Source organism: Rhamphochromis sp. 'chilingali', assembly GCF_963969265.1.
Source record: "Rhamphochromis sp. 'chilingali' genome assembly, chromosome: 20".
NCBI classification, from domain to species: Eukaryota; Metazoa; Chordata; class Actinopteri; order Cichliformes; family Cichlidae; genus Rhamphochromis; species Rhamphochromis sp. 'chilingali'.
In genome coordinates, this window is record NC_137947.1 from 2,498,606 (window position 1) to 2,526,508 (window position 27,903).

General features: G+C 40.4%; 1 protein-coding gene across 1 annotated transcript; it reads right to left on the bottom strand.

The window, feature by feature from the left end:
* On the bottom strand, window positions 1-27,589 carry LOC308388767 (B-cadherin-like; the record flags this gene model as incomplete). The annotated part of the gene is made up of 18 exons (XM_080869661.1): window positions 1-1,577; window positions 2,650-2,793; window positions 3,169-3,299; window positions 3,404-3,625; window positions 4,020-4,152; window positions 4,297-4,388; window positions 5,471-5,613; window positions 10,443-10,693; window positions 10,848-11,033; window positions 18,400-18,528; window positions 19,084-19,256; window positions 19,565-19,706; window positions 20,437-20,592; window positions 21,625-21,765; window positions 22,984-23,205; window positions 23,353-23,441; window positions 26,722-26,836; window positions 27,539-27,589. 18 exons carry the CDS (start codon window positions 27,587-27,589, stop codon window positions 1,362-1,364), a joined length of 2,736 nt encoding a protein of 911 aa, XP_080725787.1. The 3' UTR covers window positions 1-1,361.
* Between the last annotated feature and the right edge of the window lie 314 nt (window positions 27,590-27,903).

The window sequence follows — 27,903 nt, forward strand, 5'->3', positions numbered from 1 at the left end:
AACAACTGTTGAACAACATTTAAGATAATCAAAAAAGATTTTTATCTCTATAAATACACGACAAAAAAATAAGAAAAAGAAGCATGAAATGAGAAGATTTGAGTAAGAAACAAGACAAAAGTAGTACAAAATCATTCTGATTTAAAAACCAAGGAATAAAAGTGGGTTTTCAGATGCGTTTTGAAAGTGTCTAATGTTGAGGAGGCCCTGACATGAAGGGGCACTTTGTTACACAATTTAGGAGCAGTCACAGCAAAGGCCCGGTCACCTCTGTGCTTTAATCTGGACCTCAGGACAGCCAGGAGCATTTGAACTGCAGGGCTCAGTGATCTTGCAGGAGTGTACCAATTTAAAAGATCATAAAGTTATGAGGGTGCTAACACGTGCAACGCCTTAAAAACGAATAATAAAATCTTAAAATCAATTCAAAAACTAACTGGCAGCCAGTGTAAGGATGCTAGTATGTGAGATATGTCGTGCCAGTTAGTAACCATGCTGCAGCTTTTTGGACCAGCTGCAGGCAGCTAACTGATGACAGACTGACACCTGAGTAAAGACTATTACAAAAGTTGAGGTGAGATGAAATGAAAGCATGGATAGCTCTCTCAGAGTCTCTAAAACAGAGGAATTGCTTCACTTTTGCAAGTAGCCAGAGGTGAAGGAAACGGGTCTTGATTACAGCATTAATCTGTTTATCAAAGGTTAGATTACTGTCTGTGATGGACGAGAGGAGTCACAGGAATTATCAGAAAAATAGGGTTTCCATTTATTTAACCAAAAAATTATATTTACAAAAGTAATAAATGTTGAGCTCATAAAAGAGGTCAAAGAAACAAAACTAAACTCAGGCAAAGAACTGCAAACTTACCAAATGACTGCCCAAACAAACATAACTGACCTAAACAGGAAATGACACACACGGATATATATAATGGCTGATCAGGAACTAAAGTGTGTTATTGTGTTCAAATGAAAAAATGAAAATACACAAGAGTACTTATTAAACAGATAGAGACCAGAAACACAAACCCTATGAAAAAGGCAACACATGGCTCCAGCACTCATTCAACAGAAAACTACCAAAGTATTTATGTGTTCAGCCTGCAGGTCAAACAGGGATGTAAAAAAGGCATACAGAGCCTAATGCAATCAAAACAGGAAATTCAAAAACAACAAAACAAAAGCGCTCATCCTTTGGCTTCTCAGCAGTGGCCGATAACTGATAATGGCATTTCAGTGAGAAGGCAAACCACAATGCATATATATATATCTATGAAAAACAAGACAAAACACTAATGTGTAGTTGAAAGTCCCTTCTGGCTTGCTTTGAATGAAACATGAGGCCATGCCATGTGGTATGATTACAGCATATCATCATCTTCTCCTCCTCCGTACATGTTGGCCAGTTTCTTGAAGCGAGGGCCCCACTCACTGAGGCAGTCATAGTTCTGGTCTCCACTACTTGAAGAGTTCAAAGAGGAGAGACTTCCTGCATCAGAACCACCTCCCTCATGGTCAAATACCATCTGGGAGTCATAAGGGGGTGCTGTTGGGTCGTTGTCTGCAGCCTTCAGGTTCTGAGGGAGGAGCAAAGATAACTTTTCTAGAAATTTTACACAACTTGTTTTGGTTACCTTACATAGCCTGGATAAAGATAACAGAATAATGAATGTGGAAGTTATTAAAGCCCAGACATGACGTACAATTGACGTACACATCTATCCACATCCATGCCTCTATCGTCTGCTAGCAGAGAAGTCCAGACTTCCCTCATCAGCCACCATCTCCAGTTCATGCCCAGGGCGTCCTCCTGGTAGGAGATGCCTTAAACACCTCGCCAGGGGGAAACCTAGTTTTATTCACCCAATAACAAAAACATTCATACAAACCTTATCTGTACTAAAGTGCCTTGTCTAGCATTCACACACTCACAGTGGATACATCAGGGTCCAGTGTCTTTCACAAGGATCCTTTGAAAATGAGGACTGGAGCCAGGAAGCCAGCCATGATTATGACTTTTAGACAACCCCTTCTACCTCCTGAGCCACAGTTCCCCTAAGAAAACCTTCATTTGAAAAGAACTGCCCACAAGGCACAAAATGCTTTCTCCAAGTGTGACAAAGCACATGTAAGCTGTTTAGGCATTCTGGAATACTCTAGAGCATAAAGAGCTGGTACAGCATTTCATGATCAGAACAAAAACAGTAGTACTCAAGAAACTTGGAATTATCAAGTTAATCCTACAATATTAGAAAGAAACCCCAATAATCAGATGACCTGTGAACAAGCCTCATGTGACAGTGGGAAGGTGAAACAGGACCCATCCCTGCTTGCCATGTTGCCAACGGAAATTCCAGACTAGAGTAGAGTCTAGCTGTTTTCCAGGACACTGGTTCCAAGTTGTGAACCAGATTAAACTTTTAAATTCATGCACTTGCTCCTTTCTTACCACGCAACCAACTCCATCATGTCCTCAGAGCCAGTCTTAACAGCCAGGGATCAGACTGCCAGGGCCTGCACACATAACAGCCATCCAACACACAATGCACCTTAACCCCTATGGTACCTCCCGTGGGTGGTGAGCCCACTTAAGTGAAATCTTGTAACCATGCTTGAGTAAGTTTCAAGGTACTTTAGAATCTCACTCACATCTTCAATGAAGTTGTTCGTGTCTTCTGGGTTGGTGGGCCGAGGTCGGTACTGAGGAGCAGGCATGAAGTTTGGCACCACGTTACTTCTTAACACCTCAGGCCGGTTGTCCAGACCACGGTGGAGAACACTCAAGTCATAGTCCTGATAGAAAGTGATTTAATGATGCATTATTATATGGAATATTTTATGCTGTACTTCTGCAATCCACACTCTTCATCCACTCACTGCTTTAGGCCTGTTGTGTACTCATACTTTTCTATCACTAAAAGGCCTGGGTCAAATCACTGAAATAATACAGCAAATTTAATCAGCCTTTTAAAACTCTCCGTTTTTCTTTTTGGCATTTCACCCAACTCCCCTCCTTTTTCATCCAGGCTTGGGAACGGCAATGGCAGAATTCTCCAGTACTCCAATAAACACAGTGACATATTTTCCAAGGTTTTCTGCTCCTGCGTGTGCAGCTTTGATTACTTTGTACTTGTGTAAATGTGTAATCGCGTAAATGTGTCCATTTACCTGATCATCCTCTCCACCTCCTTCTTCATCATAGTAATAGATGTTGTCCCTGACACTATCATCTAGCAGCAGTGGCTTCTTTTTGTCCTTTTTCCTCTGTTTTGCAAACAGCAGCATTAGCAGCACCAGTGCTGAACACAGAGTGTAAAGTTTAGCACACAGTAACCAACCAAAACCTACTTAGCTGGGAAAGGAAAGAAATGCTCTGACCTGAGACTACAGATGTGTGACTCACCGAGCAGCAGGATGGCTCCAAGTATTCCGAGGATAAGGGGCAGGTTGCTGCCACCTATAGCACGGTCTGTGCATGTCGCCTCTGCTCCCTTGCCCTTGCAGTGGCAAACTTCAGCTTTGATGATGCTGTCCTGCTCCAGGCCATGCTTGTCTGCCACTCTTAGTATAACACTGTAATCTCCACTGGGCAGCTCAGTGCCTAAATTTAAGATGACCCCTGTTCCTGAAATAAACAAGACAGCAGAAATGTAGCTTTATAGTTCTGTGTTGATGGATTTGTTTTGTTACATATTTTTGAAAATGAGACATCTGAATAAAGCCAATCATCCTTCTTTTAAGTATGTTGTGTTAGGGTTTCTTTTCTGGCAGTACTCACTCTCCTCACACAAGCACCAATCACTCTAATCTCAGTGATGAAAACTGAATCATGTATGAGCTAAACTTTAGCCTTTGGAAGGAAGCAGCCCTGATGTTCACAACAGGAAATATTTTTGTTATCGCAAAAGAACACAGCTGATAAAATATCAGTGAAATTTATGTACCAAAATATTTCAAATTCTGGCCATCTTATTGGACAGCATAAGTTTGTACTTGTCACATGTTAGCAGTGTACATACTGGTGTCGTTCATCCTAGCGGTCCAGTTGGTCTTTGACATGCCCTGTAAAGACACCGAGTAGGGAGGTCCAAATTCTGGTCCGTCTTTATCTGTTACTGACAGCAGCTGAGGAGCTGGATCCTTGTTGCACACCTGAGGAAACAAAGTCACAGTGAAGCTTTTCTTCATGCTGATGACCATCCTGTAGTTGGAAATCTTACAAACACACCCATCCTGCACCACAATTAGACAAGTTCAACACAAAACGATTCTTGAGCTATTGGAAATAAGACACACCGTGATTTCACGCTCTTCAATAAACGGAGCATTGTCATTGACATCTTCCAGCTGAATGATCAGAGTACCAGTTCCTGTAGCCGGGACAGCATCTGGTCACAGAACAAACACATCAGGAGACCAAAATGTATTTAAATAAAATCTGTATTATTGCTCAAAAACTTTGCTCTGGACTGATTCTTATAACTAACATTTGGCTGTTAAACAAATAAAGGCAGAGCAATTAAGGGCTACAGTGTTATTAGCTATGAGCATCCAAGGGACATCAGTTTGTACTGGAATTTTGTTTAAGGAGAAGAAAAAAACTTCAGGGCAATAACACACTTTCATATCACTATTATTTTGCTACTGGGAACTTCAGACCAGCTATTGCAGCTTTTACACTGATTTCAGATGTGATATCCAATTTAAGCTTGAGCCTCTGTTTTTTTTAAGATACACATCGTTTTAATACTTGTGAAGATCAAAATAGTATAATCAACAGAAAGTATTGATTTCTAATAATTTCTCATGAAAACTGTTTTAATGTCTTTATTATGAAAGCGAATTAGATGACAATACCGCAGATGTGTTAAAATATATTTCTTTCAATTCAGCTCAAAATAAAATGAGGTCAGTCAGCTGAAACCTGTCTGAGGCACCTTTTTTGTGCTTGTACTGCACATCTCTCTTTTTGTGAGAACCAACAGTATTCACCCATCATACTCAATTTTCCCTGATATTGGTTGCATGAATGCTTCACAAACTGATCGTTTAGTTGGCCTCAGTTTCCTTTTGAGCTCAATGTCAAGTATGAGTTCACAGATTTCAGGACAAACCTAATTTTAGCTTCACTTTTTTTTCACTTTATTTCTAAAGACAGAACATATTTCTTGAAACAAAACGTATTTCCTAAATGCTGAAACGCGCTGCTGTTTCTGTCCAGTCATCTTCGTTGTTCAGTACTTGGAACATCATACTGTAAACCAGGATGTGTTAGACAAAAACAGTTTTCAGATTCTTATTCAGCAAGTGAAAGTTCCTGAAGTAAAGGTGAAGGAATCCCAGAAGCAAAACTCTTGTTGACCAGTGTAATTATTCAGACACTTGTAATTTAATAAAATCATATCAGTGGTCATTGTGTATGGGAGTCAAATGATGATAATAGTGTGCAGCAGTCTTAACTCCCACCTACCATCATCACATGCACCAATGTTTGCGATGTATCTGCTGTTTGTGACAAAAGGAGCTTCTCTGTCCATGAATCTTCTCACTTTAATAAGGCCTGTGTCCTTGTCCACATTCAGCCAGCCTGCAGGGTCATTAATCATTTTGTACCTGCACAAGACAGTCACAGAAAAGATGGCAATACTGTGCAGGCGGGGTGATTGCAATTAGCATGTTTCACAATGTGGCGCAATGTGTTATTTGATTTTTGACATAGACTTACTTTTTCCTTAGGCTAAATACACAGTGACAGGTTAGGCGCAGAATGCCATTTATTCAGTATTATTTATATTGTGATAAATCACAACAACAGTCAATTCAATTTGCAAATCTCATGAAACACATTAACTGTCACAGGGTTCCTGTATCCTACCAGTGCTACCCCTGAGCTCATTAGTAGACACACCTATTAATCAGGATTTTACGGCTGAAGGGTAAAAAAAATGCTTTTCTTCAGAAAAAGAAATAAAAAACAGAGAAAAAAATAGAAATAATAATAATATTAATAATGGCTTTTAAGACCTTACTGATAACGATAATCCAAAGTAGTATTAGGAGTCATTAAAAGTCATGAGGGAGGTGTGGTCTGTGGCTCTGCTGCAGAGGGGGTTTGGTTCAGCAGGCCCAAGGGACAGTACAAGAGAGGCTGGCAGGGCAGCTGAAAGCAATTCAGTTATTTCAGGGGCATCAGGACCAGAAGGAAGATAAACGTCACGGGGCCTCAGCAGCAGACCTTGAGCTTATTTAAGATGCTGAAGGCAGGAATCTGATTTACCAAAAAAATTATTGGAGGCCGGAAAAAACAAAGGCAAAAGCGCACTGAGATAAACTAACTAAAAATCTAAACTGGGAATAAACTATGATTAACTGTGACTTTAGAGCATAAACATGAATCTGAAACGGTGCATGTTGGAAAGAAAAACATGAACATGCACCTGAGCAGAAAGCATGGAAACAACCATCCAGTCACTTGGATGAGTGACCAAACATTTCTCCCACAAAACGCTACGTCCAGATGAACAGAATCAACTTTTTGGAGATTTACTTTCCTGGATGATTGAGAGTGCATCAAGACGTTTTCACTAGCAGCAATGCAAATGTTGTTCATGTGACCTAATTATCTCACATTAGGCCTGAGAAAATGAACTCTGGCTTTAAAGATTCTAAGACTGTTTACTCAGACTCTGAGAACTCAAAGACTCCTTGCTCAGGATCTGTGATCATTAAGACTGTTCACTTTATTGGCACTTGCTTAAAAGCTGTGGGCACTAAGGACTGTTTTTCACCTGCCCTCTCGGAGTGTGGAGTTATGTCCCAACAGACTGTTTCCCCTCAGGCTTCAGCTCGGCTACCAGCTCAGCCTCCTGTTCAGCTCTCTGATTTGCCAGGGGTCTCCATACCGGTCCTGCATCAACTTCTGCTGGACGTACAGGTCAAGCCCAGCAACCAGTGGCCCCAGTACCACTGTCTGCCTCAGCTGGAGGTTCAGGAGACAAGCAGCCAGCATGTCTCGTCGGCTTGGTGACCATGGACTCTTGTGCTGTTGTTCAGGTCACCCACTGACCTGGTGGCTTTTGGTTTTTGGCCATGACACCCTGGGTTGATGAGCTCTTGGACCAGTTTGGTACTGCTCGTATTTTGACGACACTGGATTCAACTAAAGGCTACTGGAAGATTCCCTTGTCTAGTGAGTCTAAGAGAAAAAGCGCCTACCCCACAAAGGCCTTCTCCAGGTGCAGCTTCCTGCACCATCTTTTCAAAATCGTCATATTTACCACCACAAAGTGTTTTTATGTGCTAAAAGGAAGGAATCATTTCCTTCCATGTTAGTAAAACCAGTTCTGAAGTATGGTTTCACTCTGAGGGTATAGCAACCGTGGCACCCAGTTTCTTGAAAAAACTTAACTTTGAGCTGTAATTTTAAACTATTTAGGGGTTTCTGCTACTATGGCAGTTTGTGGGAGGTGGTATGGTGGTTAGCACTGTTGCCTCGCAGCAAGAAGGTCTCGAGTCCTGGGTCTGTGTGGACATTGCATGTTCTCTCCGGCTATTGCAGCTTTCTCCCACTGTCCAAAGACCTGCGTGCCCATAGTGTGGGGGAGAGTGAATAATTGTTTGTGTTGGCTCTGCGAGACACGGTGTACGCTGCCTCTACCACAGCTGACATAGGTTCCAAATTCTACTTTTTAGGTAAAATGCTTTTCATCATTAGAGATCATTTTATGATTCTACTGTGTGTTGTCATAATTCAGTTTTCCTTATATTGTCATTAATGAGAACTTAATTGCAGCGACAGTGCAAAATCTGGTAGATGGATTGATTCTTACACAGCACTTTTCTGCTCCACCTTAGCACATAACATGCCACATTTACCCATTCAAACATTTTTTGTATAACAAGTGTGTTCTATCTAACATTCATATTCACTTGGGGTTAGTAGAGATTTCAGTACATCTATGTGGTAGCCAGAGAATGTTCTTTTTCAGAAATATTTGGGCACCAAATTTATTTTGCATCACAGAAAAATATATAAACCAAATGCTATTTCCATCCATCTTCATCCGCTTTATCTGGGGCCGGGTCGCAGGGGGCAGCAGCCTAAGCAGAGAAGCCCAGACCTCCCACTCCCCAGCTACCTCCTCCAGCTTATCCGGGGGAACACCAAGGCGTTCCCAGGCCAGCCGAGAGATATAATCTCTCCAGCGTGTCCTGTGTCTGCCCCGGGGCCTCCTCCCGGTGGGACATGCCCGGAACACCTCACCCAGGAGGCGCTCAGGAGGCATCCTTGTCATATACTCGAACCACCTCAGCTGGCTCCTTTCGATGTGGAGGAGCAGCGGCTCTACTCTGAGCCCCTTCCGCAAATGTTATTTAAAATCTATAATTAGTCTGTGTGACGATTATGAAGTACCAATCAGCTATCAACAACACTCTGTACTGTTAAGATTGTACACTTATTGTTATCATCAAGTGTTTTCATAAATGAGAGAACCAATTTATTCTGTTTATCTCTCTCTGGTGCACAATGCAAGTTTTGGGCTCGACCCCGTTGTGCTTGAAAACATTCTTCAAAGTTTTTGGTCTACGTTGACATGACATCATCATGCAGATTTGTCAGCTCTGGAGCCATCATGCAAATCTCCCATTCCATCCCAACAGCGTGCCATTGGATTGAATCTCGTGACTGTGGAAGCAACTTGAGTACAGTGAACTCACTGCCTTGTTCAAGAAACCAGTTTGAGATTATCTAAGCTTTGAGATATGGTCTGTGGTCCTGCTGGAAGCATCAATAAGAAGGGCAGGTACACTGAAGGGAGGGACATGTAGCAGGCTGTGTAATTTATGTTACTGACAAATTCTGTTCCTTTCAACAGAAACAAAACTCTTCGGACCAGAAAATATTCTTCCAATCTTTGTTTGTCCAGGTGTGGTGTAAACTGTAGCCTCAGTTATCTATTCTTAGCTAACAAATCACCCAGTCACCTGGTTTGATCTTTAACTGCTGTAACCCATCTGCTTTAAGGTTGAATGTGCTGTGCATTTAGAGATGCTGCTCTGCATATGATGGTTATCCAAATCTACAAGGGGTGCAACAATACATGTATCAATATTCAACCGTTTGATACAGTGCTTTCGGTTCGGTACGCACATGTATTGAACAATACAACATTTTTTATTTATTTTATCAGCTTTTCTTCTGACGATGCTGTCTGTGTTGAGCGCTCAGTGGATCTGCGTTCGACTACTCTGCCTAGGCTGCACTGTCGAGTGCATATACACTGAGCGCAGCGCAAGCTAGCAAGACAGAAGCTAAGCTCGTTGAAACATGGCAACTGCCTCAACGCTACCCGAAATTGAACCTCCCCCACCCTCATTCAGATCTGGCCTTTAGACCTATTTTGGTTTTCATGTGAAGTATGACCCTGATGGTAAGCGAGTCATGGACAAAAGTAAAACAGTATGTCGGATGTGCTATGCAATGCTCAATTGGTGGGAACTAGTGCGTTAGCGCAGTTAGGTTGTTAACGTGTCGACGCCGTCCACGGCGATCCGCGGTAACTTGTTAACGGAGATTTGCTGCGTTATGGCGTTAATGTCATTTTAACGAGATTAATGCTGACAGCACTAGTGGGAACACAACGAATATGACTGCGTATTTACGCTGACATCATCCTGGTGCAAAGACAAGTGGAAGCAGACAAAACAACAAGCACGCATGCTACAAACTTTACCCGAGTCATTTAGGCAGCCGTTAGCACATGATTCTCCTTATGGGGACCTGATATGTTTAATATGCTGCTGAGAATATAGCCCAGAAGAAGCGTATAGTATAGCTTTTATTTTGGAAAGAGACATTTCTCTGTAATAAAGAGAAATGGCCAAAGATGAGTGTTTTCTCGATCAGATCGATTTATTTTTTTTATTATTTTGTTGTTTCAGCAACATTAAACTTAAAAACTGTACCTTTGAGTTAAAATATATATTTATAATTTTAATAAATGACAAATTAAAAAGGCATGAATATTTTTTTTGTATTGAAAACATATCGAACCGTGACACCAAAGTATCGAACCGAACCGAACCGTGAATTTTGTGTATCGTTGCACCCCTAATATCTACATATGAATCTCTAGTGGTAGTTTGAGTCAAGGCTAGCTTCCTATGAGCTCAAAGCAGTCTGGCCGTTCTCCTCTGATATCAAGAAAACATTAAGAAAACAATTAAACTTTTCAAGCCCGTCTGTCAGCTTGTTGGGTGTTAAAAAGCAAATTCTGACTAATACTAGGGGTGTTTTATAGTGTGGTTTTTTTTTCAATATTTCAAAAGTAATGTAATGTTTGCTTATGAGGTTGGTGACACATTTTTTGTTTACCTTTTTACTTCAAATGTTGTTTGAAGTAAAAAGATGTTTGGGGGGGTTTAGTTCCTAGTTGACTTACGTGACTTTCTGCTTGCGTGCAGTGTCTGGGTCTGAAGCAGTGTACTGCACCACGGCTTCATCCACAGCAAGGTCCTCTGGTTTTACCACAAGAAGCTCCTTTGGATCAAATATTGGAGCTTCATTCACATCTCTCACATTCACCACCACTGTGGTGGTAGAAGTGACCACAGAAACACCAGGAGCAAAAGGAATCTCATTCTCCACTGAAACCAACAGAGTGTGCTTGCTGGCCCTCTCGAAGTCCAGCTCCTGGTTGGAAGGAAGGGAGAAAAAAACACATTATAAGGGTGTTGGCACAGATTTTTATTAAGTCCCAACAAATCACAGAAAATGCTTCCATCAACTAATCACTGATGATAAATATCTCCCAATATTATGAATGAATTCCTGATTTTCTTCCTACCTTTGCAGTAGAAAGGATTCCTTCATGTTTGTTAGTTCCTGTTTTTACTGTGAAAAGTCCATCAGGATCACCACTGACGATCTTGAAGATGGCGTTCCAGGCTGGAGTTTGTGGTTCATCCTCATCTGTTACTATCATCTTAACCACCACAACATCCTTTTTGTTTTCATCAACTGTCGCACTATACTGTGAGAAAATTAAGGATGGGTCAGAATCATGGGAGTCAAAACAGATCTTGGTGTTCTGTTCTGTTTTTGCTGTGATGGGTCATCGGAGTCTAATAATAATGGATTTATATAGCACTTTTCAAGGCACCCAAAGCACTTTACAATTCCATTATTCATTCACTCTCACATTCACACACTGGTGGAAGCAAGTTACAGTTGCAGCCACAGCTGCCCTGGGACAGACTGACAGAAGCGAGGCTGCTATATATCGCGCCATCGGCCCCTCTGGCCAACACCAGTAGGCGGTAGGGTAAATGTCTTGCCCACGGACACAACGACCAGGACAGAGAGCCTGGGGATCGAACAGGCGACCTTCCGGTTACAGATGCGCTTCCCAACCTCCAGCACCACGGTCGCCTAACCGCCAAATAACTTAAATTGTACATCAATAATTCATGTTCAATTCCGTCTAATCTTATTGCAGACATATACTTCTTGCAAGAAACTGACTTGCTCACTATGAAATCCGAAATCTTAAAGTACAAAGTTTGACAAGATATAATATCAAACATATAATAGTAAAGGAGGTGAAAAAAACATTAATTTGTAATACATCTCTCAGTGATCCAATAAGATTATCAGTTTATCCCTAAGTAATAAAATATTCATGCTAGTCAACATTTGTGGCCCCAGCAATGACAATCCATCTTTCTTCCACAACCTCTTTTCATTATTAACCAAATCAACAAATATAATTATCAACTAAAACTTCAGCACAGTCATCAAACTCACCCACCTGGCCCAAAAATGTGAATTTTTAATATTTAAATACCAACTTACTTAAACTAGACATACAATTCAACTCCAGCAACTGAATATAGACCTTCTACTTACAAAAATAAATGGGTAAATAAATGTCAAATGGATTACAACACAAAAAGGAAAGTAGCCAGCAATAGTCTTCTGACCAAAACTCAACACAACAAATCACAATCTAAAGATAAAGCAGACATGTTAGATGAACCCATTAACTTCATAAAGCACTCAGCAAAATATCAAAGAACTAATTACTTAAGAGTGATGACAAATTCTCTATTTGTTAACAAGACTGATGTGTTTACTGTAAGAGTAACACAAGTTTTTAGCAATTTCTGGGCTCAGTCTGCTTCGTCTTTTGTTGTAGACGTTCTGGAATGTCATGTCATCAGGTTTATTCTAAACATTGTCAAGCAAAGCTAGAAGCTTGCATAGTACTAGATGCAGCATTTAATTTATTTTAAATAAGATAAAGATTTCTGTTGAAATTATTAAAAAAAGAGAATAGCTTAGAGCTGAAAAATCATGCTTGTTTTATTTTTCTCCTTGAAAGCAGCGGCTATTTTTGACAGATGTTAATGAATTCACAGCACAGTCTTCTCTTTCTCTCTTCTAATATGAACGAATGGAGCTAAATATTCGGTCTGTGGTTTTCTCTCTCCTGTATTAGAGTAATCATTCTAATAAGACAATATTTATTATTTATACTGTAGATTCCATTGTTTACGTGAATGGATGGTCTATACTGCCTTTCAGGATCCTCAAAACAATTATGGGAGATGGGGTGTTGTTTTCTTCTGTACATGTCTGGCACCCTGAGTATTTTAAGTATCAAAAACAAGTCTAAGAATTGTTGTTGAAGTTCTTTTAATGTTGCCATCACCTTTTTTGCTTTTGTTGTGACAATAGTTTACTTCATAGCCTAGAGTGAAAAGCTCATTTGCTCCCACCTGATGTGGTGTTAAGGCGATATTTAATTTCACCAGTACGTGGCAATGGCCACCTACTGCCACCTACTGGCTCAGACAAATTAGTAACTGGCAAAGTAATCCCTTACAAAAGTGTCACGTTCTGAGTTTTAGTTTATTTTGATGTTTATGGTATGTTTAAGTTCTTTAGGTTATCTAAGTTCATTTGTTATTAGTTTCCCCTTGTGTTTTCAACCCTTGTTAAGTCCCCCTTGCCCTTCATGTGTTTCATGTCTCTTCTTATGCTGTCAAGTTCATGTAGTCATGTCTGCGTTTCATTATGTTTCCTATTTTATTTTGTAAGAGGTCCTGTGTTCTGTGTTTTGTCTTACTCTTTCCCTGTGGCGTTGTTATGTCCACGTTGTGTCTACTGTGCCTTTCTGTCCCATGTTTCAGGTCCCTATGTTCTTTCTCCTCAGTTGCTGTTAAGTTCACATGTCTAGGGTTCAGTCAGTGTGTTTCCTGTTTTACTTTGAAGGTCCGTGTCTTATGTCAGTGTTTCTAGTTTTGCTTCCCTTGTCTGGTCCAGCCTGATTACTCCCAGCTGTGCTCTCCTTCTGTGTCTCATTCCCTCGTTATCCCTCAGTGTATTTAAGCCCTGTGTTTCTCTTTGTCAGTGTTGTAGTCTCCCTCATGGCTGTGTTTCCCTGTGTGTCAGTTTATCCATGTCCCAGTTTAGTTTTGTTTTTCCATGCTATTCTACAATAAAGCAGCTTTTTGAGTTTAATTTTGTTGTTGTGAGTTTTCCGTTTGGGTCCTTTTTCTGCCTGCACACAGCTGAAACATGACAAAAAGTAACACAGGCCGGTTATTATATGGAAGCCATCAGTAACACAGAACTGCTGTTTTGCTGTGTTTCAGGTGAGAGCAGCATACGAGCACTATACACGTTTATGTAAAGTTGATACTTATTTAAAGTAACATATTTGGGATGTAAACAGGGATTGAAGATAAGATAACTCTTTATTGTCACTGCACAGTCATACCAAGTACAATAGCACAACGAAATTGGAAACTGTCCTGCGTCAGCACTGCGCATAACACAACACAACACAGTAACTTATCTTAATAAATAAAAAGAAAGAACGTATGTTTATTGTACATTGTTTTTATTATTGTTATTGTTATTGCCCCCCAAAAAGTCTAGGGAGGTAGTCACTCAGGTCAGCTGTTAGAATTGGTTAGGTCTATTGCCCTGTTGCAAAAGCTGTCCCTGAGTCTGTTTGTCGGGGACCTCAGCAGCCTGAATCTCTAGCCAGACGGCAGCAGCTTAAACATTCTGGGTGTGTACAGTCCCGTAGGATGCTGCGTGCCCTCTTGAGATAGCGAGTGCTCTACAGGTCCTTTAGGGAAGGAAGAGGATGGACAATGATTTTTTTGGGCCATAATAATGACGCTCTGAAGTGCTTTACCATTACTTGCTATCACTACAGCCTTCTTCCTCTCCTTATCAAAAACTATTATGTCCAGTTAGTTAGCCATCACCAGTTGTAGCTGTCTGTAGCTGGGAGTCACACAGGATCATAGCTTGGTCATTCTCAATCATCTTGGAGTGGGTGTATCCCAAATTGACCTTGTATACTATACCAGTCTGCTAGCATCTTTTATCCTGCTGCTATGTGTTGGATTCTCTCAAGGGGGTTCTTTGCACAGCCTGCACCAGGGATCTTGAGTGGTGTGGTAGCCCCCCACTCTCTATCAATCTTCTGCTTAGGACTCGTTCATGTCTTGCTATGATGATGAAGCGTTTCTGTGCTATCTTTCAGTCCCACTACTTAAACAATCCAGGTGGTTCACAAGTTCGTCAGTCTGGTCTTACAGTGTTGAGCAACTGCTCGAGCTAGTGTCTTGCCCCTCTGACATCCGACAGGCCTTTCCATGTTGTGCTAAGATAAGTTATTGGCTGGTACTTGAATGGGAATAGTCCCATCTGGGGATCCTTGGGAGATCAGGCTTTCTGGCATCTCATTCATCCACAGATGGTTCATTTGTACTAGAGATGCAGTAGAGATTGTCCATAATTTCAAAGTTGTTCTTTGGACATTGACTGCTTTAATGCTTCAATGCCTTTGCATGAAGGGGAATCTTTTTTCAAACTGTGTTCTAACTTTGCAGTCATTCAAATTATAATGTATTAGACCAGGGTTAACTGGTGGATGTGTGGGTGTGAAACTCATATCAGCTGTCTGGATTAAGTTTTGTGGGGACTTGGCTGATGTCTTAAATTGGGAAGTGGGGCACTCACAAAACAGGACATTAGAAAACAACCAGTAAAATGACGTCTCAAAAACTATGTGAATTACATAAATATTTGCTACTTGATTTTCAGGGTTTTTTTTTTAATCAGAGTTTTTTATGGAATGATGATTTTATGGAATGATTCAGCCACTAATTACATTCACAGTAGTCACTCAGTGTGTCTTTAGGGATTTGCTAGCTTAGCTTAGCTCATAGCCAACCCGCTAGCAGCATGGCCTCTTTACCTGTGCCTCGTGCACTTTCCTGCTCAGATGTTTAGTTAGTCATCGGCCTGCTTTAGCAATAACAACACTTGTAATAGGCTGCAAAAGGCTTCTACTTGTGCAGACTCCTGCTCGCACTGGAGCGGTTCACATCCATGTGAAGCGGCAGGAATGACAATCAGCATCTCCAAGTCTGAGACCATGGTCCTCAGCCGGAAAAGAATGGAGTGCCCACTCTGTGTCAGGGACAATTTACTGTCCCAAGTGGAAGAGTTTAAGTTTTAATTTAAATTCTTGTTCACAAGTAAGAGGAGCAGGAGATCAACAAAGATTGGTGCTGCGGCTGCAGTGACACTGTACCAGTCCATCGTGATGAAAAGAGAGCTGAGTATAAAAGCAAAGCTCTCAATTTAATGGTCAATCTACATCCACACCCTCACCTATGGTTATGAGCTTTGGGTAGGCCCGAAAGAAGGAAATCGAGGAAATGATCTTTCTCCGAAGGATGGCTCGACTCTGCCTCTTAGATATAGGGTGAGGAGTTCAGCTATCTGGAACGGGCTCAGAGTACAGCCACTACTGCCCCACATCGAAAGGAGTCAGTTGAGTCAGTTCAGGCATCTGTCAATGATGGTTCCTAGGTGCCTCCTGGGTGAGGTGTCCCAAGCATGTTGCAGCGCAGACCAATGACACGCTGGAGAAATTATATCTCTCAGCTGGTGTGGGAATGCCTTGGTGTTACCCCGGATAAGCTGGAGGAGGTGGCCGGAAAGAGGGTGGTCAGGACTTTTCTTCTTAGGCTGCTGCCCCCCCCCAACCCGGCCTTGGAAAAGTGGAGATGGATGTTCTGGGACATGTGAAGCTAGAGACACCAGCAATCATAGTCAAGTGCCTTCCAGGGACTAGAAGAGGCGACACTGAGGGACATTTAAAACTGCTGGCTAAGGGTAAATGTAAATTCTGTAAAATTATAATTCACATCGACAGAAACCAGAGGACCTTGCTGTGGATGAAGTCATGGTAAAAAAAATCAGGTAGTTCATCAGGTCCCAACCAGCCCAAATATCAAAGGGAAATTAAAATGCATGCCGTGGAAGAGTTCGGGTCTTAGGAGGTTAAAGAAAATAAGAACAATCCTAGGTTTCTCTTCAGCACCGCTCACATGTATATGTCAAATGTCAGAGCTTTGTTAAGCCAACCATTCTGTTGATGGTATATAATAATGACATCATGAATTTCTTCACAAATAAAATTTTAGCCATTAAAGAAAAAAAACACTCCAACAAATCACAAACATAAAATTATGTGCAGCTACTTTTAATACCACTGATATTTATTTAGACAATTTTTTCCAAGAGATCTTTCTGAGTTAACTTTGGTAATCACTTCTAGTAAAGGATGAACATTTCTTTCAGACCCAATTCCTACAAGACGGCTCAAGTCCTACCATTAATTAATACTAAAATCTTAAATATGATGAGATGAGAGATGAGATAGCCTTTATTTGTCAGTTGCAGGTCTTTTGCCCACAACCGAGATGAACCTATCGCTAATAACCGGCTATTCATACCAGACCAAAAGTCTTTTTCCATGGCCTCTCCAAACTTCTTCCACATCCGAGTTTTTGCTTCAGCCACTGCCCGAGCCGCATTCCGCTTGGCCTGTCGATACCTATCAGCTGCCTCCGGAGTCCCACAGGCTAACCAAGCCCAATAGGACTCCTTCTTTAGCCTGGTGCCTCCCTTCACCTCTGGTGTCCACCATTTGGTTCAGGGGTTACCATCACGACAGACTCCAATAACCTTGCGGTTTGCAGCTCAGTGTAGCAGCTTCGGCAATGGAGGTGCTGAACATGGTCCATTCGGACTCAGTGTCTGAATGGACAAGCTCTCTAAAAGATAAAGAGAGAGCTGAGCGTAAAAGCAAAGCTCTCAATTTACCGGTCGACCTACATCCCTACCCTCAACTATGGTCACGAGCTGTGGGTAGTGACCGAAAGAATGAGATTGCGGATACAAGGGGTGGAAATTAGCTTCCTCTGAAGGGTGGCTGGAATCTCCCTTAGAGATAGGGGGAGAAGTTCAGTCATCCGGGAGGGTCTCAGAGTAGAGCCGCTGCTCTTGCACATTGAAAGAAGCCAGATGAGGTGGTTCGTGCATCTGACAAGGATGCCTCCTGGGTGAGGTGTTCCGAGTGTGTCCCACTTGGAGGAGGGACAGGACACGCTTGAGAGATTATACCTCTCAGTTGGTCTGGGAACGCCTTGGTGTTCCCTGGACAAGCTGGAGGAGGTGGCCGGGGAGAGGGAGGTCTGGGCTTCTCTGCTTAGGCTGCGTCCCCTGCAACCCGGCCTCGGATAAGGAGAAGATGATGGATGGACAACAGACTTTCAAGCTGGCTCTAGTTAAACCATTGCTTAAAAGATGGCCATGACTGACCACGTGCTTAGAGAATAACTCAAGCAGCAGAAACCCAAGAAAGAGGAGCAAGAGTAGGAACCATTATGGAAGGACAGGCCCCTGCAGGGTGGATGCAGTAGTTACAATTGTTTCAAAGAAAGTAATAAGCAATGCACTCAACTGCCATGGTCTGCATGCCCACTCACCATGCCATCTACCAAGATGATGAAGATGAGGCAAGGATGGTCGCTTTCAGTAAGACAATGATTCCAAACACAAAGCCAAGGAAAGACTCAGTTGGTAACAGAGAAAGATAATAAAGCTGCTAGAATGGCCCAGCCCTGAGACCAGAATCCACCTGAGCTTCGGCTCTGTCTATACATTTTCAGAATTCATAGAAGTGCCCCACAGAAGCTTCAGGGTTTGAAAACTGCTTGTGTGCATGCATGCGACTAGTTTCTCCATAAAGGAGGCATCTTGAATCCAAAATACTTTTGGATGGAGTATTAAACATCAGTAAGCATGTTCAATACTTTTTCCTTGTGTCATTTCTTATTTCACATGCATCACTGCACATGCTGTGGACTTATTTTGTTAAATGGTGTGCATTAGCTGTGGCAGTATGTGTGAGTGCAACATTAGTAAGGCAGCTAGATACAGACTGAATGTGTTCTGCTTTAACAGAGTGAAAAAGCAGCAGTTAAACAGGAAGTTTCCAGTTACCAGTACTTTGTACTTACAGATTTCTGAGTGAAGACTGGAATGTTGTCATTGCTGTCCGTCACCGTGAGGATGACTTTTGTTTGTCCGGATAACCCTTCTCCTGCCATATCTGCTGCTTGTACTGTCAGAGTGTACTGTGGATATTTCTGTTAAGAGACGAGGACTGTTAAGGTAGATCAGCTCATCAACAGGAAGGAGGAAACACTGACATCAGTTTACAGACCTCTGTAACACACGGCTTTCAAACTGACTAAAACCCTTCACCTATGAAGGCCTGGCATTCTGCTGAAAAGCTGAAGATAAACTCATAGAATATTTTGCTTATGACAAATACATGCAAACCTGATGCCATTATCTGATATTAGCCTTAGTCAAACTTTTTAAATATAGTGTATTATTCACCAAGCAGTGGTGAAACTGACAAGCATGACACAAACTAGAAATGGAGACCATTAGACTCTAAAGTAAAAGTTAAGCTTCAAGAACAGTGTTTGTTTTCAGCAGTAAATTCAGGTTTTACTTCAAAGGTAAATATTATCATTATCCAAGAAATCACCAGCAGTGTTTTTGGTGCAGTGCCCTCTTTGTGATTGATTTCTAGCAGTGACAGGCAGACTACTGATCCTGATTCATAAAAATGCTTTTTCAGTACTTAGGCGTAAAAGGACACTTGTGTTTTAAATGTGTTTAACAGGTCTTACCTCTCTATCCAGTCCTCTACCAGTGATTCTGATGCTTCCAGTAATTGGGTTGATTTCAAACATGTTGTCAGTGGGCAGCGGTGGGTCCTGGTTCAGAATACGATAGCGGAGCTCTGAGTTGTCAGTATTTGGCTCATCGTCATCTTTGGCCTCAACCCTAACCACCTCAGTCCCTGGAGTGGAGGAATTCAGAAAAAGGAAATAAAGAGCAGAAGTTTTAGAAGGTCTTCACATTGCTTCATTTAAGTATTTATTAAATCAAAATAGAGTTAGCGTAAAAAGTCTAATTTCATTCCAACCCACATTGTAATTTTCTGAAGGTTCTGAAGGTTTCTGAATGTCTTAAAATTCATTGCATTTAAACCTCTGCACTACATTGATTTCTATTGATGAGAATTGTAGATAGTAGCAAAAATAAAGAAAACTGCAAATAAGTGCCAACAAGAAAACAAAATAATGTCAAAAATATGTTTAAACATACCAATGGTCGTGGCCTCAGCAACATTTGCTTTGTAGTTTGTCGTAAAATAAGGTTTGTTGTCGTTCTGGTCGATCACACGTACTATAATCTCCATAGGAGCCTCAGCTTGTCCTGCTCCATCAGCCACAGCATGTGCTTCAAACTACACAGGCAAAAGATTTCAACATGTTTGATTCAGAAAGTTTCAGATTCACCTTTAAATTAATTCATTTATCTCTACACCTTTAATCTACACACAATACAAACAAAGCAAAGATTTTAGTGTCTTGATGTGACTTTTGTTGTGATTCTTTTCTTTTGTGTGCCACCTGCTGCTACTGGTTTCATGTCAGCGTGTCTTTTGTTTTGTCTCCCTTCTCTCACCCCGAGAGAAGGGAGACAAAACAAAAGACACGCTGACATGAAAGCTAGAGATTGATAATAACTAATAATTGAATGCAGAGCAGTGTATAAACACAATGAGTGAAAAAAGTTCTAAGTTCTCAGCCTAATCTTAAAAGTAGAGAGGGTGTCTATCTCTCAAATCCAAACTGGAAGCTGGTTCCACAGAAGAGTACTTTAAATATTCTAAGAACCACAAGTAAGCCTGCAGTCTGAGAGCACTTAATTGGGGTGATACGGTACTTTAAGGTCATTAAGATAAGATGGGGGCTGATTCTTTTATGTGATGTACAAAGAACATCAAAAACAAACAATTTTAACAGAACTTATAACATAAAATGTTTATAAAAAAGTTTTCCAAAGTCACTCCACATGAAAGGATAATCAGAATAAAAGCCTTCATCATCAAGTGTGATGAAAGTGTGTATCTTTTGATGATCATCAAAAGATACACACTTTGGAAAACATTTGGACAAAGTGGGGATGCTTACTAGATATTCGGCTGTTTCCTCTCTGTCAAGTGGCTGTGTTACATACAGATTTCCAGTCTCTCTGTCCATTCTGAAACGACCAACAGGAGGCAGATCAGCTCCTGGACCAGTGATGCTGTAAAAGACCTTCCTTGTTTTATCTTCATTGGAGCGGATCTGGAAAAAACACACAGGACTGAGTTAGATCACTCTCACTGTCTATGGTAAAGGTTATGCAACAATAAAGAAGCTGTGCAAGTTCATCTTCAAAAATATCAAGAGATTCTTGGTTATCCTGATACACAGATCAGAATGATTCAGTCATCTTGTGATCTCAAATCAATAAGATTGCTAGATTCTCTAAGCGGATCTGGAAAAAACCACATTGACTTAAATCACTCTCAGTGATGAGGATAACAGTTCTGGGATAGCTGTTGCTCAGGATGTCAAGCAGGTAATTTACTGATCATAAGGTTGGTGGTTCAATCCCTATCTACTTCACTCTGCTTTTCAAATATCCTTGAGTAAGATACTAACCATGATTTGCTTTATAATGTTTGTGAATGTTAGAAAGCACTTTCACAAAAAAAGCATGGGAAAAAGTCCTCGTATGAATAGGACAAGTTGTATAAAGCACTCTGAGTGCTCAGAAAGAGAATGAAGAAGTAAAAAAATTTCTGTTCATGAACCAGTTCATTTAACGTTTATACAACAGCAAAGAGGCTATGCACATTAATATTCAACAGAATCCTGGTTATCCTGATATCAAACATAAGAGAGCAGAGAAAGACAGCACAGTAGTGGATGTCGTAAGATAAATTAACCAATATACAGTATATAGCGTGAAACACAACTCTGTAGTTTTCTTAGAATAATTATGTTATTCCAACAATTTCCAACACACAGTATGGAAAAGACAGTAATAAAACAAGTGTCAATGTACTAACTGCCAACATCTTGCTCTCATTACTGCACATAAACTTTAGATCTTTCCCTAAAGCAATAACTTTTCATTCTCTTTCATAGATATTTTATTTATCTAGAATTAACAAAGTTAGCTCATAACTAAGAGGCATCTAAAAAAACTGGAAATTCTGGAGATTCAATAGTGACAACTAAAAATGGGAAAAACACGTGCTGACTGCAGAGGAACAACAGAGAAATCCTGTCCACAAATAATGTCAACAAAAGTCATTCAGTTCCCCTTACCCGAGCTACTTTTAGGGGATAGGTTCCTCTCTGATTCTCAGGAACATTGAGAGGAGGAATAACCCAGTCTCTCTTCCTCCTCCTCAGTCCTCCAACAGACTTGGGGAATTGAAGAACATGCGCTTGTGGATCAGTGGCATTCTGGGAAAACATGCAGACATATTGTTGGCAAAAGCATGAACAGAAGAAGACTCAGAAATTGTAATGAGGACCACAGATCTTATAATATATCTCAGAATCTGTGACTGTGTATCGTCTACACCATTTTTAACCTAAGACAGCTGATTCATAGATTAAAAATCGAACAAAATATTAAAAAAATTGGAAGCTGTTCCTCAAAAGAGGGACTTGAAAGCTGAAGGCTCTGCCTCTCTATTATACTTTTAACACTCTAGGAACCACAAGTAAGCCCAGAGTCTGAGAGCGAAATGCTCTAATGGGGTGATACGGTACTTTAAGGTCATTAAGATAAAATGGGGATTGATTACTCAAGTATTGTATTTGAGGAGCAGAATTTTAAATTTGAGGTTTTCCATGAGGTGTTAGTGTGTTCAGTCCTGTCACACATTTACAAAGACATCATCCCAGCCCCACAAAACTCAGTAGAAACAGCTGATAAGAGTTTTACGCCCATGTACATCCATCAAGTCAACACTTGCAGCTTAAGGTTAAGCTGCAAGGTTAAAATTAAGCTTGAAAAAACATTCCCTTCTCGGGTACCAAGGACCAGTTTGGCTACTTTTTAAATAATTTTCAATGTCCGAAAAATCAGTTTGAAAGACTTTCATGAAGCTGGGAGAACACTTCAAAAAAAATTACATTAGGTAAAAGTCTGGCCTCTCATGCAAAATAAAGAGATGATTTCCAGAAACAACCTTCACATCTGAATGGAATGGATTGCGACAAAAAAATTGGCCCTAGCATTAAAAGTTACACTTTAGCTGTTAGCAGTGGCTCATGGATAAAGTAGCCATTCATTTCACTTTTCTTACCACATTAATCTAATCTTCCATCACTTCTTCCTCACTCCTCCACAGCTGGTGCTAGCAGCATCATCCTGTGACTGTGAGGCCCAGTTACTAGTTGCTGGTACCACTTATATTCTTTTTATTGTTTTCTTTCAGCTTTTCAGCTCCACCTGTTTGCCACAGCGAAGGCTGTGTCAGGTGGAATGATTGAATGGGATGCTGTCAGTGTGCAGTGGACCAGAAAAATGTCCAATATGCCAGATTATCAGTCCTGCCCTGTCTGTAAATGTGTAGTTTTGGAAAAAATATAAATAGATTTGAACTTTTCCTTCATGCCCCATTAAACAGTGTCTATAAAACATTAAACAGTCCCGTATGAAACAGTGTCTACCTCTGTGTGGTCAGCAGACTTCACTTCAGTACTGTGATGCTGATGACTGTATTCTATGTGGTCTCCATTGTGGTGCTTTCCACATTGATGACCATGATGGTGTCCACGGTGATGCTCATAATGAACTACCCTGACTGGAACTGTTATTTTCTGACCTTGAGAGTCCCATGAGTGGATGAAGAAATTCTGGTGTCCATTATAAAGAACAACTTCTCTGTTTACCTGGAAAGTAAAAAAACAAAAGTTTTATTAGTGCATCCACTACACTTCAGTTCATTAGAAATGAGTTTCTACATTTCATTAGAACAATTATACAAACTTTCCTGTGATTTTTACAGTAATTCCAACTTTGCCGTCAAGTTAACTCACCATTAATACACCATCTGCCTTTACACCAAAGCGATTGTCATCAGTGCCGAAAAGAAATATTGTGCGGTTTGTGCAGTCAGTGAAGCCCACTGAGAAAGGATAGAAAAAAGTGAATCATTATAAATGTGGAACATGTAATGAAATAACTGGCAAGTCTACACCACCTTGCTGCATATGTCCTGCTGGTAGTGTTGCTGTATTTTTTAGTGTTTTCCAACAGAATACTCACTGGGGCTGGGCCATATCATACCGTTCACGGTAATACCGATATAATGTTGGGCAATGACAAGAAAATGAAGTATCGCAATAGAATTTGGGTAAAACGCGCATGCGCTGTGCCTTTGTTTTCATACGCACATGGCGAAAAAGGCACGGCGGCGACAGAGAATGAGAAGGGCGAAAGCGGATCGTTGAATGAAACAGATGAACCAGAATTGGTTTGTAAAAATGTGAAAACTTCAGTGTGGAACTGGTTTAGCCGTCAGATACACAACAAAGCACTATTTTTGGTAGCGCATGCTAGCGGGCTGTCGTTATTACCGTGTTTTTTGGAAAATACGGCACACTTAAAATCAATCCTTTGATTTTTCTGAAAATCGACAGTGCCCCATATAATCCCGTGTGCCTTATGTATGAATTCTGGTTGTGTTTACTGACTGATGCTTTAGTACGACTTTGCTAAGCTTCAAACCCGCAACACTTGATGGATTGTCGGAGCATTACGTTTATCGTAGGGAGGAGCCTCGCGGAGTGATACGTACTGTGCTTAACATTACCGTATATTGTGTGTATAAGCTCTTTTTAAGTTTTGTGGATATTATACATGGTTATGCTGAGGATATGTCAGCCAGTTTCCACTGGAAATGCCTTTTGGTTAAACTGTCAGCAAGGATTTTGCATTTGCACTGTTAAATTTTTATATAGCTTTAATGCAAAAAACAGCTGCTTGTTTAAGTGAAAATACATTGATGTTTTTTTTTTGCACTAAGAAAGTTGTGGAGTTGTAAAGTATTTTGTCTAGTGTCAATTATATCGTCAGTTATATCGTTATCGCAAATTTTCAAATGTATATCGTGATAAATATTTTTGTGGTTTCCACCTGAGGCAGGAAATTTCTTTTTTATTTTGCTAAGTACTGAATTTTGCTGGAGGCTGCTCTTTGTTTCTTAACCAGTTTTACCCATGATTCCACTGGATAACGGGTAGAACTGGATTAGAAATACTTCTTATTAATGAGCAACAGTACATTTTCAAGAGACAAGGGAAAAAAGAGAAAAATGTTTGTTGTTCGTGTGCATGTGTTCTTGTGTGTGTGTCTACATGCACTAGTAAATGAGTGCATACGTTGCACATGTGGCGGCTAAAATGAAGCAAAGTGAGCATAAACATTCTCAGAACTGAGTCTTGTCCTGCACATTGAAGTTTCCTGGAGCTGGAAATAGATGCTCTGATAATGTAGATTAATTAATGTTAAAAACTAATCTTAATAATTCAGTGTCCAGTTTAACGGCCTCAGGTCAGTAGCACAGAGTTTACACTGGCCCCTGTACATTTTTTGCAGGCAAAAAAGCTTTTATTTCTATGATTTGAAATAGTAACATTTAATACAAACGATTTATCTTTTGTATTATCCTAAATTGGCAATATTTTGTTACTAAAGCCTAAAAATCTATTATAATAAAACAATAAATTCTAGTAAACCTGATGCCTCTCTTTACACCCACCCCTCCACGGCACAGGTAGCACTGTGATAGAAAGCCACAGCTGCTGTGCAACTGAAACACTATGTGGGTCTTATCTGTTCATCTATAATCACATCCTACAGGTGTGATTATAGTACAATACTATAATGTAGATTTTTTGCTGTGTAAAACAAACAGTGGTGAATTGGGGGAGCTGAAAAGTAAACTCTTCTTCACAGCTTGTTAAGCAGGTGGTTTGACGAAGGAATCCTGCTATATTTTTCCCAGCAAAGATCAGTATGTCATTTACTGTAACAAGTACTGCGAGACTCTTAAACTCGTATCTAAAACTCTTTTAGATACAAGAAAAACAGTTTCTTTCACTCCACCTGACATCACTGTCTCACTAACTGCTCTTCCTCTTTATTCTTTGTGTGTTTAAATGTAACGAAATGTTTACATGTAAGGAATTTAATTGTGTGAATGACAATGAATACCTGCATCTGTGAAATTAAATTGTTTGCTCGACATTATGTTGTATGTCGCGCAAGACTTTTGATATGAATATTATTTCAGTGTTCCTCGCCTCACCCCCCACCCGGTGATGGCAGATGCTTTCCTCTGAGCCTGGTTCTGTTTGATGTTACTTCCTTTTAAAAGGCAGTTTTTCATCCCCACTTGAATTGAAGTGCCAAAATGTATTCATAGTTTTCTTTCTCTCTGTTTTCACCTTAGTGACTTTTGTTGTGATTTGGCACTATATAAAAGCAACTAAAGGCAAATAAAGCAAGGCAACAAGTGAATATTCATGTTAAAGCCTGCATAACTACAGTTAATTTGAAAAAGGCTACAGTCCACTTATGTTTTATATCATCTTTCAGTTTTATGAAACCAACAGAGTTCTCCTTCTCTTTCAGTGCTTCATAACATCTGAATAGCAAAACCTGCTAAACAGGCTTGGTGACATTGCTCTGACCTGAGGTTAAAAGTATTTGTGAGCAGTGTGAGAGCTGAATCTGCATTCCAGAAACCTTACAACTCAGATGCAGTTGGATGCCACAACTAGTTAAGCTGGAAAAGCACCAAAAAACAGACGTGTTTTACTTCAAAGCAAGGTAGAGCTATTAATACATTGCAAGCAATACAGCATCATAGTTGTTGTTTTTTTGTTTGTTTTTTTGGGGTTGGGGGGTTAATATGGGTGTCTGGACACAGCCTTGTCAGTGCCTTACATATGCTTTATTTAGTGATCACAAACAACAGTTTGTGGCAGAACAGATTAAAAATTATAGTATTGTTACCTTCATTGCTGCCATCTTGGACTGACAACAATTAAATGGAGGATGCTGCTAATTTCCAAGATGAAACTTGGAGTTGAGGTCCAGATGAAAATTCTGATTGGGAACTCGAATATTCTGACAAACTTAATCTGGAACAAATGGTATGATGTTGTTTGGGTTTCAACCGAGAACAACGTAAGCAGCTAACCTGTTAAAGGCCATCTGGGCATGAGGAATCCTTTACAAAAGTTTTTTCATGTAGGGCTGTAACTCACGTCTAAATGCTCCCACAGGTTTGTATAAACAAATCCTCACATATCTATTATGATATTCTACTGGATGTTAAGAAACATGAACCATTTCATTCAGGTTACCAGTAAGACACTAGATTCCTGGGTTGTTCTTACCTCTGCCCAGTCTCATGCCCGTCCTCAGGTGTTCCCTGCACACTCTGAAAATCAACAGCTCTGACTCAAATCCAGGCACACATGTCGACCTCGCAGCTATTTCTGGTGATGAGACCTAGAAGAGGAGAAAGAGTATTTTGGTTGGACCTGTAATAATAAAGTGACTAATCATAAGCAAGAGAAAATAAGAGTAACTGAATAACACAAGACAATATAACAATAACTATAACTGGCATTTTAAACAACAATTAAAATACTTTTGTTGCATCGCATAATATGAATACTTTAAGACATGTGTATATGCCATTTTTCAGAGGAAACAATAAAACTACAAAACACAACGTCATCAGTGGAATAATGGGAATCAACGTGGAGGGATATGGGGAAAAAAGCCTGCTATGCCTGTGAAACAGATTAATTAGTTTTTAAATCCTGCACAAGTTTTTTCTGCCCATTTAAAGAGCATCAGCAAGTGCTATGACTAATAAAAGTGTTCTTCTTACAATAAAAGTTTACTTGATGCATAAACACAACAAATGTGTCTGCCCCTCCGTGAGTCTGGATCTCCTGGAGGTTTCTTCCTGTTAAAAGGGAGTTTTTCCTTGCCACTGTCGCCAAGTACTTGCTCCTAGGTGGTTCTTAGATTGCTGGGGTTTTGAGGTGACTGTTGTTTTGACTTGGTGCTTTCCACATGAAAATGAATCTAATTTTATTTAATTGCAGCAGGTAATGTAACATTAACCATATTTATTTTAAGTAACTTTAAACAGAATGGAAAATGGCAGAAATTAATTATAACAAAAGGAAGACGTCTCACCTGAAAAACGATGACTAAAGCGCCAAAAACCGCGAACCAAGCGGTCCCCATCTCTCCAAATCCCCTCTTTAATATTCCTGTTCTTCCTGTCGCACCGTAATTGTAGCTTCAGTAACTGGGTGTGAGCTGGATGGAAGTAAGTTTAAGTACTTTCAGCAGATGATGTCAGGTTACAGGTGCGCAACACCCTGGTTCCGTCATGCGTAAAGAGACATAACATGGTAGTTTCTGTTTCTGTTCCTGAGTACTTCACACAAGGGCGTAGATTTGGCATGGACGGAAGGGACATGTCCCCACCAATATCCGGCAATTATTGAATTGTCCCCACCAATAATTTGATCTCTTTGAGTAAAGAAAAACAACCC